Raw genomic sequence first — 13,291 nt, 5'->3', positions numbered from 1 at the left:
TGAGTTGCTCATTCATTAGTTACGCGTCTGCAAGACCAAATTCATTCATGAAATCTTATCATATTGGCTTTTACAATTAGCTGTTCTTCGAACGTCGAATCAAAGAAAGCTTGTTGCTTTCTGGAAGATTAAAAATCAAAAAAATAATCGATAATGCTCACGCTAACGACCCACAGTACTTATATTAGTGATTAATATTAATTTTTCTGATTTTTTCTGTACAGAGCTTAGAACTGGTAACACGGTAGCATAATATGATTGTTTTTCTCTGAAGAAAAACGAGAAGAATATCATTTGGCGTAGAAATAAGTATCAGCGTGTATCGAAAACAGTTTCACGTTGTTTATCGTACAAAAAAAGAGAAATATTTGTCATACAGATATCATAAATTTATATTTTCATATAATATTATTAACTTTTCAAGTTGCTTTTACATCTAGAATCGTCTCTTTAATTTTTTCCCGGGAATAATTTCTTTTTCTTTCGATTAAAGGATTTAGAAACAAATTTTTGGGGGAGATTACTGTTAAAGAAGAACAAAGGAAATCTAAATTTGTAAACAAAAGGAAGAAATCGATTAAAATCGAAATATAAATTAGTTTGTACTTAGCATACGTAGCTTGGAAGTATTGAATGTTATAAATTTAAAATAATCATGTTACCCAAACACTGTAGATAAAATTCTCAAGAAAACAGAAGAAAAAAAAGTAGAATACAGATTCGGAGATCTATTAGCTTAGATAAAGATGGACCAGAAGCATTGAACAGTACGCCTTCACACTGTGATCATGTTTATAATTAAAACGTAGAATTAGAGCTTTAATAAGAAAGAAAAACAACCTTATTTCAGAGTTAAGTGAAAATATGACGAATACTGCGTACGAGAAAAAGTGTTCAATAGTTTCGAAAAACGCCTTAGAAATAGCTATATCTCCCTTATTGACTATTCGATCCCCTAAAATATTAAATCACATAGTCCCGTTTTCTTATGTAAGTATATTGATATAGAAGTATGGTTAAGAATACAATTAAGGAAAACGGAAATTATTGTTGATGTTAGAATATCAATGGTGTAATGGGTATGTTCGAAATACATTGTTATTACGTAACAAATTTCTTTCATTTTATGAATGATTTTTAACGTAATATTAGCTACATAATTCTAATAGTTACATTAATTATAATAAGATTAGTTTATTATGTAAATGTCATGGAAATTGAAATTCTTGTTTTTATAGGAATAATTCGAATTGTAATATGTTTTTAAGTATTGTTATAAATAAGATTACTGCTTTAACACGTTAAGCGCCGAGCAAAATGGGTTTATTATTTCATTCGTGCTAAAAAGTAACACCAAACCTGAGGATACAACCAGCTCTTGGCTTTGTAGGGCAGAGTTGAACAAAATGTAATCTAATTACAATGCAATTACGCCCTGATTGCAGTGCAATCATTATCTATTATTAGTAATGACTGTTTAATTATCGTTTAATTGTTATACGATTACAGTGCAATTACATGTAATAATATAGTCGTAAATGTAGGTACTTGAACAGATTATACTTTGCCCAACTCTGTTGTGAAGCAACAATGCATACCTTGTACCGAATTAGTTTAAAAAAATGATAGAATACGTTGAACATCAAGTTTGTTTCAAGGAACAGGGATGAATGGCAGTGGTAGGAGTATATTTATGAGCTTTGCTTTCCATTTTAAGCTCCTATTCGCTTTCTTTCTCGATTTTTCGAATACAGAGCTCACGTAACGTGTTGCTCCTACCGTCGACGAGAGTCGAATGACTCGATTGGATGCGCGTACGTCGATTGTCGAGTCGACTTCCCCCACCACTCCGTCAGGCGCTAAGGAAATTCGTCGTTATTAGCGCCACCGTCGATGCAGTATGCACTCGATTTATGTAAATAAACAGTGTACCTACAAATGCCGTGGATAAATCATCACAGTAACAGTATGTAAAAAGAAAAACGTGTGATTCTGTCAAAAATGGACAATGATCGATTGGCGATTGTTTATGTGGCAAACGAGGAAAAAGAATTGACATTTTCGGTTCATTACAAACAAACGATCGATGATCTTTGTATCAAGGTGAGGAATTTCAGGAGATATATTTATTTTCTATTTATGTTTTATTATTTTAATATTAAATTAAACGTATTTATTGCTGATACTTCTAAATGAAATAAACTGCCTTTAGAAAACTATAAACATTTATCATTACATAAACTATAAACTATAATTTGTATTTGTTTGAATTGTCATCTAGATTTGATATTAGCTGCATTGTTATTTAAGTCTACCTTAATCATAAACTTAAAAGTATAAAATGTCAATGTTCTGTTTGAATATAATTGTTTTTGTTTTCTTTTCTTTAAAGTGTATTTAACTTGAGTGAAACATAAACAAATAATTAATGTTTCAGGTTTGCAAATCTCTGGGAATAGGACCAGTGGCCAGGCATCTGTTTGCTCTTAGAAATCATTATACAAAACTATGGTATTCCGTGGCACATTGTTTAGAACCAAAAGACAAAAATAAGTTTGACTTCAGACTAAGATTTAAGCCTTCAAGTTTACGCAGATTAAAGCAGATCGATGGAAATGCCTATGATTATTATTTTCAACAAGCAAGAGCTGATGTTATGGATAACAAAGTTCCAGATATTGTTTATGAGAGACATAAACAAGAGCTAATTGGGCTCGGTGTCACTGACATGTATAGGTACTCATAATGTTCATTTAACAATTCATTTGTACCTTTTTTTTATTATTCATTTGACTACAAGTAATTGCTAAGGTATATTTAATGTTATTCAGTTTTTTTTTTTAAATGTATAGCTTGAATTTAAATTTACTAACTCATTTTTTTTAAATTTAATTATAACTCCATTTCATTTTTATGCAATATTAACTCGCCCCTTTTAAATTTGTTTCACAGAGTAATGTTGGAGAAAAAGGTACCGAGAGAAACGGTAGAATCGGAATACAGAAAGTACATTCCCAAGGAATGTATAAAACGCCATGCATTTTTTATTAAAAAACCAATTCATAACGCGCTCCGTAAAATATCCGGATACGATGCAAACTATGTCAAAGAACAATATTTAAAGCAATTCGAATGCATGGCGCCGAATTATCCGTATGAAGAATACGAGGCTTTGATGGACAGAGGTTTACAAAATTCACCAACAAAAGTAGCTTTGAGAGTAAATGTAGATGAAGTAAAATATTGTGAAACAATTGCTACATCTTGGACCTCGTTGTGTGCAATTGAGGATTTATGTTTTATCTCTATAAGGTTTAAAATTTAAAGAATTAATAAATACTCAAAGAAATTATTATATTATTATACTATTTTCTATTTTGTTTTAGACAAGATAACACGGTGGAGATATCAAGAAAAAATGGTATACCGTCGTATTTGAAGTTTGCAAAAAATGCGCTCTTAATGTCTTTCGTGTCGGCATTGGGTGGTTATTATCGCCTAGCAGTTAAATGGACATTTGATTTGTGTGGTGAGATTGTTACTCCTACTTTGGAAAGACTGCACAAATTAAAGTGTCATGGTCCTGTTGGGTAAGATTTCATCTGTATAAGATCTTTGAAGAACAAGAAATATAATAAAATTATAAAATAAAAAATTGTATTTCAGACAAGAATTTTCATACGCGAAACTCCAGCAAAAACGTGCTAATAAACCTGGTTCTTATTTACTCAGAGAAAGTGAAACGGAGTACAATGTATTTTTCTTAGATGCGTGTAACAAGGAGGGAAAATTATTTTCAAAAAGAATAGAAAACAGAATTTCATCGGATGATTACGTCATTACTGGTAGTTCCGACCATTATAATTCATTGGCACAGTGTGTTGCATCTTTTCAAGATTCTGAAGGAGAACCATATCTTACAGAATGCTTACCACCTACAGAATACGGTAAATTACATTTTTAAAATTCATAATTCATTTTTTAATTCATATTTCTTTTAGTTAAATTTCATTTCTGTTCATACAATGTGTTTACATTGATAATAGCAAAATTACCAATATTAATGATGTAATTATTGTTTAGACAAATCACCGCTGTTACTATGTGCACCTGAGAGTGCAGTGAGCGAAGTAGCAGCTGATGAAGAGATCGTTGCATCGGTCTTAGAAACCGGACCACGCTGTGTACCTCAGAATCAGCTTGAGATCTACAAACCGTTTCTAAGAACTACGGAAATTCGTTATTATTCGCCTACAACCCTTCATCGAGGAATTTGGAGACTGACTAAAGGGAAAAAGTTAGAAGTTGCCCTTAAAATTTTAAAACAAGAAGAAGAAACGAATTACACAAAAGAATTTCTAGATCTCGCTGGGAAATGGTCTCAGCTGCGTTCTGGTACACTTGTAAGGTAAATATTCTTAAAATCATTCCAACAAAATATTTTTAATATTGGAGAATAATAATGATTGATTATTCTATCACGTTAGGTTGTATGGATTGACCGTAACACCATCGATCGGAATGATTTTGGAATTAGTACGACATGGTTCGCTCGATGAATATTTACGTAGCTCTTCGTCTCAAACAATAAAAACTGTAGATATGGTAGAAGCAACAGCTTGTTTAGCTACTGCTCTCTGGCACCTGGAAGAAAATGGTGTAGTTCATGGTAACATTAGGTGCAATAAACTCCTCGTACATGCGCACACTAACAACAGTTTTGTGGTAAAACTTGCTGATCCAGGATTATTTGTATACACGGAAACAGATATTCACTGGTTACCCCCAGAAACATACAACGAGCCAGAACTTGCTAGACATAGTTTTCAAGCAGATGTCTGGGCTGTTGGAACAACAATTTGGCAAATCTTTGCCAGGTAAATTCACTTAAAATATAAAAATTTGCTTGTTTCTTTTTATATATGTATATACTTACACATTTAATATTATTTCATTTCAGGGGAGCTACGTTATTAGAATTTCGAAATGCTGTTACTATGAAAAAATATTACGAGTCTGGAAAACGTTTACCTATACCGAATGGTTGCCCTACAGAAGTCTATAGATTAATACTTGAATGTTGGGGAGACACGAGCGGGGCTAGAAAGCAACCCCAAGCAATAATGAGAGACATAAATCAAATTTTGTATCAAGTATACAACTCTCGCAGAAGTCACGCTTACGCGACAGCGTTTCCTAAATTATTTAGTTCGGAATTGAAGAAATTAGACGAGGATAGTTCCGATAGCATCGATAGCAGATCAATAAATAGTGACTCAAGATCTAGTAGTCTAATTACTAACAATACAAGTCTCCCCTGGAATGATACCGATGACAGTAAGATCAATCATTCTTTAACTTTTTTATGTTTTAGTGATCTCTTTAAATAGAATTTTTATTTTAGATATGCAAGGTCTAATAAACATCAATGAAAATTACGTAGGCAGCACGGAAGAACTGTCTGCATATTTAGGTTGGCTATCTAGTGCTAGACGAGATTCGGAAGGGTACCCGATTTCTCAAAATAACATTCCTAATATGAATCATATCGAACACACGGCTCAAGCTCTTCGACTAGGGCATGCTGGCGATTTGAGCGAGGTAATGAAATAAATATTTTATAATAACATGAATTGTTTAATTTATGTAGTAAATATAAAAATAGGTAATCGGAAGGAACGAAGCAGGAACAGGAGAAGATTGTGGTTCTAGAGGAAGTAATGGTTCCTTAGGCCAAATGAGAGGCATATACGAATTAGACATTGATTGTAATGTAATTCTGCAAGGTAGAATTGGTCAAGGTTTTTATGGAGAAGTCTATAGGGGTACGCTTGAAAGAGAAAATGGAAAGGATATTGAAGCACAACAGGTTGCTATCAAGAAATTGAAAACACGAGCGCTCGATGCAGATATAAGGGACTTTGAAAGAGAAATTGCCATAATGAAGGTAATTAGATCACCGAGAAATATTCGTTGTTTAATCTAATTCAATTTTATTTAATAATTAATATGATTATAGACCTTGAAACATCCAAATGTAGTAGAAATTCTTGGAGTGATATCAGAACCCGAAGTTTGTTTAGTAATGGAATATGTTAAACATGGTTCATTGCAAAGTTATTTAGCAATTCACAAACACGAATTAACGCATAAAAGACTGCTGGGTTTTGCTTTGGATATTGCAACAGGCATGGATTACTTGGGTAGTATGAATATTGTTCACAGAGACCTTGCAGCAAGAAATATATTAGTCGCGGATGAAAATAAAGTGAAAATCAGTGACTTTGGGCTGGCCCAAGTCACTGGAAAAAATGATTATTATATTTTACAGACTGATCGTGGCCTTCCCATAAAATGGCAAGTGGGACAAATATTATACTGACTTTTAGATAGTTGTAGATTAACTTTTAAGTATGAAATGAAATTTTTTGTTATTCTATTTGCATTGACATTAAATTATCAAAAATGTTGATAATAAAGTGAAGTTTTAATACGAACATTCGATAGATTTTTCTTTAATTTTCTTAGGTATGCACCAGAAAGTATTAGGGATGGGAAATTTTCCACTAGATCAGATGTATGGTCTTTCGGTGTAACGATGTATGAAACATTCGGCTTTGGAGAAGAACCACGTCTGCCTGGACTGGAATCGAGCACAGACCGTCTTCAAAACGAACAAGAAAAAGGAAGCACCGAATTACTAGCCGCGTTAGAAAGGGGCACGCGTCTTCCTTGTCCTTCTACCTGCCCGCAAGCAATTTATGTAAAACTTATGTATCCCTGTTGGCATTTGCAAAGCCATCAGAGACCAGGTTTTATAACTCTTTGTAAAGATATTAGAGATCTCCTTGCTCAATATTAAATAAGAGTTAGATAAAAGATAAAATTGGTATATTAAATGATATTCAAAATTATATCGCTAGAAAAATTAAAACTTAATATTAATTTGTATAATTTATTTGATTTTAAGATAACCTCGATATTAATAGGCTCAAATTTGTAAAAATAAAGTACTGATATAATAATGTAATAAAGAATTACTGAAGGATAATGAAAATTAGTGTTTTTACCCTGCACCACCTGTGGGGATCCATAACGGTTTCACACATGTAAAAACAAGTGACAATAAAAGTCGATGTTGACTCCAAGGTGACCAAAAAACGGATACGTGTAATCAGCTGTTTGGAGTTTACTTCTGAACAAAGGAAACAAGCATATAACGTTTATATTGTGAATATTTTCAGAGTGTGGAAATTCTAGTGTACACAAACAAACCCATAGGCTTTACCTTTATAGTATTTATGTTTGTATGAATCATCGTTATTTTGTCAAATTTGGCGTGACCTGTAACTCTTCTACTTTAACAAATCTTGAACAAAACAACAATATTAGAACTATCGATAGTCATTAAAAAAAACATCGATAATTTTTGATAGGAAATAATATCGATAGCAATCGATATACTGTCGATATTTCTAAGTTACGGCGTTGTAATGTAGCGCTGTGTTTCACGAGTGTTTGACGATTCGTTGGTGCCAAAGTACATCTCGAAGAATTAAATCGCGCGAATCATTTCGATATTTCTCGATCTTTCGATGTCGTAGAGTACTACGTCGAAAGTTTCAAAAATCTTCGATTCATAGTTCGAATAATACTCGAGAAACATCAACGTCACAGTTAAAGGACAGTATTAAAAGCAAACAGGAGTGATTCTTGGTGAAAGTAGACAATATTGCTCCATCACGGGAAGCAGCTTTATACGTCAGCTTTTCGTATAATGAGCACCGTAGCCAATCAGGATGAAACTCATATGACAACGGTAAATTAATCATTTGTTTTATCATTTTTCTTGGCAATTACAATCGTTAATAATAATGATAAATACTCTGAGTTTTCTCAAACGAATTCTAAATAATTAATCTCTTATTTTAAATATTTTAAATAAGTTATTTTACTTCATTATTTATTTGTATCTTTCAATTATTGTACTGTATATTTACTTCATATACTTTCATGGTATTCAAACAATAAATGAATATTTAAAATAAATAATAATAAAATTATTTTGTTTTTAGCCAGAATTAATTGAGGCTCACGGTTACATATCAGAAACGCATCATATTTGGACAGAAGATGGATATTGTTTAGATGTACATCGAGTACTCCCTCCAAAAACAGATGAAAATTTAGGCTGTGATCCCAGTGAGAACAATGTAAGAATCCTAAATGATAAGAAAGTAGCACGGTCTAATTTTCTCTATGAAAAGAGAATTAATTTTGATAAGCGAGTTAATTAATGAAAGACCACTATAGTGGCATAGTATCTCAGCCAGTCTATCATCAGAAAATCACTGCAATGATGACCTTGTATCGAAAAGGATAAATCTGTTTTTTGTATAACGATTAAAGCATTCAAATTAAATTAAATTATGGTAAAGCAAGATTGATATAAAGATAGAGTAAAATAAATATTTGATATTCAGTATGCAGATTACAAATTTCCACAAAATACAAAGTCTAGAGTACCGATTCTTATCCACCATGGACTGTTATCAAGTTCAGCCGATTGGGTACTATTAGGACCAAAGAAAGCTTTAGCGTATGTTTTATGTAATAACAATTATGACGTTTGGTTGGGAAACGCAAGAGGTAATGCATATTCTAGAAAGCATAAACATTATACGACCAGAGACAAAGAATTTTGGGATTTCAGGTAATTTTAATTTTAAACTGGCAACAATCAAACAGTGTATAATGCGGATAAATAAAAGAAGAATAAAACAATTAAATATACTTAAGATAGCCCAGAATGTTATTACGTCCGAGAATCCAAACAATAGTAACGAATCGGACTTATATATTTTCTAAAACGTAATAAAATTCTAACGTTGTTTAACATTATCTTACTTATATTTAATTAGTTTTTATCCATGAATTAAACCGGGCCGATTGAGGGTTTGTAATCCCGTGACTGAACAAATCTACTGATATTTTAGCTGGCATGAAGTTGGTTATTATGATTTACCAGCTACAATAGATTACATTCTAGAGCAAACCGGATATACTAAGCTCTACTATGTGGGTTACAGTCAAGGTACAACTGCATTCTATGTAATGGCCAGTGAAAAACCTGAATATAACTGGAAGATCAAGGGAATGATTAGTCTGGCACCTATTGCATTCCTCTCAAACCAGAGAAGTCCTTTGCTCAAATTCATTGTACACTTTTATGGTTTAATGGAGGTGTGTCTATAAATATCTACAATAGTCTTTAATGTTGATCAGAGGTGGTAAAATTAAATTAACTTTCAGAGTTATAGATAGGTATTCCTTTTAAAAAGAGTTTTAAAGAGAATTCCAATTCTTCTTTATAAGAAAGCAGCATTAAACATTGATATTGTTAAAACGTTGATAGGAATTGGAGCTTCTTTTGGAAGAAGATCCAACCCAGACACAAATGATTTGAAAGGAATAGTTTTCTGAAAAGTATAAGCTGAGCTATTCGGCTTTATATCTTGGTTAACATAGAAAAAGACAGTGAATAAAGGGTAGATAATGCACAATGTGCCTATGTGTTTGTCTTATCGATATTTAAGCGGATCAAGTTACGCGGTCCGCTTGATGTCGAGCTTTGCGGCATGTCAAGGGGAATCCCCCAGTAGCGAGGATACGATTACCGGTCATTTATCTAATCGAGAATGACGGGTAATTATTCAAGCATTGCTGTATTATGCTTTTCAGATGTTTTGAATCCACCTCTGATCAAGGGTCCGTTTATATGTTTAATTTACATATGTATAATAAGTATGTTCCAGTGGGGATCGTCTTATTGCAATCTACACCAGTGGTTCCCACGGAATATGTTGCAAGCACGAGCATTGGGAACATTAATTCGAAATGCTCCGGGCAGTCTCACCAAAGGTTTTTGCATTTGTTGGTTTTACTTAATCGCCGGATTTGGTAGCGATCAACTAGACAAATCCATGCTGCCATTAATTCTGGGACATTTTCCAGCTGGTGCATCTGCCAAGCAAATTATTCATTACAGTCAAAGCATACTGTCAGGTAACTATAGAAAACTTTATTATTTCTCTCTAAAAATTATACTCATACAATTCTTTTAACTCAATCTATTTTTATATCTTCATCTTTCCAGCATCCTCCAGTTTCTTTCTCTCCCCTCGTCTCCCTTCTCATTTAGGTGTCTCAATGATTCTAGGATTTTAATGGTCTTAAATACTCTACTGTACCTAACTTTTCTAATTTTAGCCACTCCCACTCTTATTCTTCTTCTATTAATACAAAAATGTTGTATTGGAAAACAGTTGTAATATCTAATTACGATTCTTGAAGCAATTATCTAGAGCCATTAATTAAATGCATAATTTACATGGTATTCGAATTATACGTTCTTAAAATTTTTGTCTGCTTATGTCTTTGTTTGTTCGTTCTGAGGTAACTCAAAATTTACTAAACAAACTTTGATTAAAGTACCACTATTCTGTTTCGTATGTATTCGAGAACAGGATAGGCTATTTATCATCGCATCTATACTCAACGTGGGTAAGTACTAAACAATTATAAATAAAATTTAGTTGTGTCTGTCCATTTACTAAAACATATTCTTCAAATGTATTTATAACATAAATATATTAGAAATTAAATTTAAAAATTTTCGACAAACAGGCACAACTTAGTTTTATTTACATATTTTGTTTTGCTTATATGTATATGTATAAGAGAATTCAACGCAGGCAAATCCACGTATAACAGCTTCTCGGTTCTACGTATAATTCTTCTGTGTATCTAACACTTCTAATCTTTTCCATAAGCTATCTTCTCTTCCTTCCATTCCATGCTTTTTCCATTTTCGTGCCACCCCTTTGGCCCTCCCCCCTTCAAACAACTTTCTTTGATTTCAATTCCACGCTAAGTGCTTCCGAGTATCGTTTCTCTTCACATTTCTGCCATGCCAATCGAAATTTCCAATTTTGTCCACCAAGTTATGTATCTACGTTAAGTTAATTTGTATGTACTACACTAATCCGATTTACATCGTGTTTGGACTCATTTCAATCGAAACAATTTCGGTAGTCCATTGGTACTATTTTTATAAACGTACAACAAAAATTACTCTATCCTCATTTGCTAAGATTAGGTGTCGAAACTTAACACTTTACCGACCGGTAGCGGTTGATTAATCAGCTATCGGTCGGTAAAAAAGTTGATTAATACGCTATCGGCCGGTAAAAAAGTCGATCAATAGGCTATCGGTCGGTAATGTGTTAAGCTAGCGACAAGAGGGCGGGCGAGGGGCATAAGGAGGATGATTACAAACTTTGTTAAATTAAAAACGGGCTCTACCTTATAGCTAAAGTCATAATAATAATTCATATTTTGTAAATACAACTCGTATTTATAAATAAAACATAATTAACGCTTTAAATAACAACTATTATCATATTATTCTAACTGTTTATCATTCATATGTGTGTGTTTCTTTTTTTTTTTCTTTTTTTTTTAACAGGATCATTTCGTAAATTTGATTATGGAGTGCCTAAAAACCTAAAAATATACGGATCAACGCAACCGCCGACATATGATCTGGAAAGAATAAAAACACCAATTGTAATATTTTATAGCGAAAATGATTTCATGACTGATCCTGCAGACGTCAAGAAACTTGTCGAAAGACTGCCAAATGTAATTGAAACACGGAAAATAGAAAATGTGAAATTTAATCACATTGATTATCTGTGGGGTAGAGATGCTAAAACACTTCTTTATAATACTGTATTGACAGTATTAAAAAGATTTAGATGAAAAGAAGCTTATACAGCATGAATTATTTATTAACTTGTATATAAATGTTAGTGTTGTTAAATTGCACGTAGATAATGGGTATATATTTCAGGAAATTAAATTTCAATTAAATGTGAACCCTTTGCTGTTTTTTTTTCTTTTCTTAATCTCAGATTATTTCGTTATTGTGTAATTTAATAAAACTTTATACTTTATTCAAAATAATTTTGTTAATTTTCACCCTGTAAATTTGCATCGTATGTTTCCTAGTTGTAAGATTTACCAATGAAAACAAAAAACTGTAGAAAATAAAAGAAAATATTCTAAATCAAAAATGTCTCTCACAATGTTTTCGGAAATTCTAATCTAAATTAATATCTTTTTACATAATGATAAATTAACAAGTATAAAAAAATAACAAAATTATTGTAGTACATAAAAATATTAAAAAATCAAAATGTCTACGACGCAAATAACTAACCCAGCAGACCTAATTTGTGGATTAAAAGCAGCAGTAACTGCATTAGAATGGTTAGTAGAATAATTATAATACTTATTATATTTGTAGCTTTACATTATTAATTATTATATACATAATAGTTACCATCAAATGGATATATTAAAACGCACGCAGCAAGCGAAACAAAAAAAGACACTTCCACCAATGTTTATGATGATTCCCATAGAAGAAAAAGATGTTGCAATATCAAAAAAGAAGTCAAAAACTACGTGTAAAACGAATGTATCTGTGAAAGACATCCAAAGTAGAAAGGAAGGTATATCAATAACTGATACAAAATTTAATGGAAAGGACAATTGCCATAATTTGGTAATGTTAATAAAATTAAGATACAGACAGAGTGAGACATTTCAATCAAACTTAAATAGCTTGAGCAGTTATTAAATAATTGAAATGTTTCACTCTGTATATAATAAAACAAATACGCTTTATCAAAAACTATTGTCTCTTAAAAACAATAACATATTTTATGCATATAAAACATACATACACTATGATTTTAGTCGCCTGATTTAAAATTTCCTGAAATGAGAAATGGATACTTATATACAAGATGCTACTGCGTGCATAGAGATGGTCTTCAGGATACTTGTCCATTGACTCAATGTCAAGGACAGCCCGAATGTCTTTTTAAACCATGGCCTGTCTGCCCACCCGCAAAATATTTGCGATGTCGGTACCCAAAACAATACCCAATGCAATAAAGTTCAAATAGTATTACATATTAATCAGTATGTTAAATAAACTACATGTACAGATGCTGTCAGATCAAATAAAAATAAAAGTACTTACAGAAAAGTTGTAGTATACTTTTATTGATATAAAATGAACAGATATTAATCAGGGTGGGGGCTTTTAATCGGCCCCCCCACCTTGATTCGCGTTTACATGCAATTTTAAATATGAAATATAAAAATATGCTTGTTCTCTGAAGATTATATTTTTTACCAAGTGAAATAATATACATCA

General features: G+C 32.1%; 3 protein-coding genes across 5 annotated transcripts; all 3 read left to right on the top strand.

Annotated features, from left to right (window-relative positions):
- Positions 1 to 1,946: 1,946 nt before the first annotated feature.
- Positions 1,947 to 6,912, top strand: LOC122401835 (tyrosine-protein kinase hopscotch). Its single transcript, XM_043404222.1, has 12 exons — positions 1,947 to 2,103; positions 2,438 to 2,736; positions 2,953 to 3,312; positions 3,387 to 3,590; positions 3,667 to 3,947; positions 4,084 to 4,408; positions 4,488 to 4,877; positions 4,961 to 5,337; positions 5,405 to 5,601; positions 5,666 to 5,947; positions 6,020 to 6,357; positions 6,529 to 6,912. The coding sequence occupies exons 1-12, from the start codon at positions 2,002 to 2,004 to the stop codon at positions 6,860 to 6,862; spliced, it is 3,489 nt and encodes a 1,162-aa protein (XP_043260157.1). The 5' UTR covers positions 1,947 to 2,001; the 3' UTR covers positions 6,863 to 6,912.
- Positions 6,913 to 7,504: 592 nt separating this feature from the next.
- LOC122401859 (lipase 3-like) lies at positions 7,505 to 11,952 on the top strand. 3 transcript variants are annotated; one of them, XR_006259469.1, is made up of 7 exons: positions 7,507 to 7,819; positions 8,076 to 8,213; positions 8,484 to 8,713; positions 8,997 to 9,243; positions 9,816 to 10,065; positions 10,157 to 10,563; positions 11,528 to 11,661. XR_006259469.1 is itself a non-coding variant. In XM_043404275.1 (6 exons), exons 1-6 carry the CDS (start codon positions 7,778 to 7,780, stop codon positions 11,821 to 11,823), a joined length of 1,110 nt encoding a protein of 369 aa, XP_043260210.1. In that variant the 5' UTR covers positions 7,505 to 7,777; the 3' UTR covers positions 11,824 to 11,952. The 3 variants fall into 3 exon arrangements, 2 of the variants coding, with proteins under 2 accessions (XP_043260210.1, XP_043260208.1); XM_043404275.1 differs by lacking the exon at positions 10,157 to 10,563 and having other exon boundaries at positions 7,505 to 7,819; positions 9,090 to 9,243; positions 11,528 to 11,952; XM_043404273.1 differs by lacking the exon at positions 10,157 to 10,563 and having other exon boundaries at positions 11,528 to 11,952.
- Positions 11,953 to 12,193: 241 nt separating this feature from the next.
- Positions 12,194 to 13,083, top strand: LOC122401875. The gene is made up of 3 exons (XM_043404293.1): positions 12,194 to 12,333; positions 12,403 to 12,631; positions 12,826 to 13,083. The coding sequence occupies exons 1-3, from the start codon at positions 12,260 to 12,262 to the stop codon at positions 13,024 to 13,026; spliced, it is 504 nt and encodes a 167-aa protein (XP_043260228.1). The 5' UTR covers positions 12,194 to 12,259; the 3' UTR covers positions 13,027 to 13,083.
- Positions 13,084 to 13,291: the final 208 nt, after the last annotated feature.

This window comes from Colletes gigas, unplaced genomic scaffold, assembly GCF_013123115.1.
Source record: "Colletes gigas isolate AHSC1104 unplaced genomic scaffold, ASM1312311v1 Colletes_gigas_Sc00029, whole genome shotgun sequence".
NCBI lineage: Eukaryota > Metazoa > Arthropoda > Insecta > Hymenoptera > Colletidae > Colletes > Colletes gigas.
This window is presented reverse-complemented; position numbering and strand designations above follow the sequence as displayed.

Coding starts and splice junctions, on each gene's coding strand:
- LOC122401875 (XM_043404293.1), top strand. CDS start 12,260: ATGTCTACGACGCAAATAACTAACCCAGCAGACCTAATTTGTGGATTA. Junction 12,334..12,402: donor GCAGTAACTGCATTAGAATG/GTTAGTAGAATA, acceptor TATACATAATAG/TTACCATCAAATGGATATAT. Junction 12,632..12,825: donor AGGACAATTGCCATAATTTG/GTAATGTTAATA, acceptor CTATGATTTTAG/TCGCCTGATTTAAAATTTCC.
- LOC122401835 (XM_043404222.1), top strand. CDS start 2,002: ATGGACAATGATCGATTGGCGATTGTTTATGTGGCAAACGAGGAAAAA. Junction 3,591..3,666: donor AAGTGTCATGGTCCTGTTGG/GTAAGATTTCAT, acceptor ATTGTATTTCAG/ACAAGAATTTTCATACGCGA. Junction 4,878..4,960: donor ATTTGGCAAATCTTTGCCAG/GTAAATTCACTT, acceptor ATTTCATTTCAG/GGGAGCTACGTTATTAGAAT.
- LOC122401859 (XM_043404273.1), top strand. CDS start 7,778: ATGAGCACCGTAGCCAATCAGGATGAAACTCATATGACAACG. Junction 7,820..8,075: donor ATGAAACTCATATGACAACG/GTAAATTAATCA, acceptor TTTTGTTTTTAG/CCAGAATTAATTGAGGCTCA. Junction 9,244..9,815: donor ACTTTTATGGTTTAATGGAG/GTGTGTCTATAA, acceptor AGTATGTTCCAG/TGGGGATCGTCTTATTGCAA.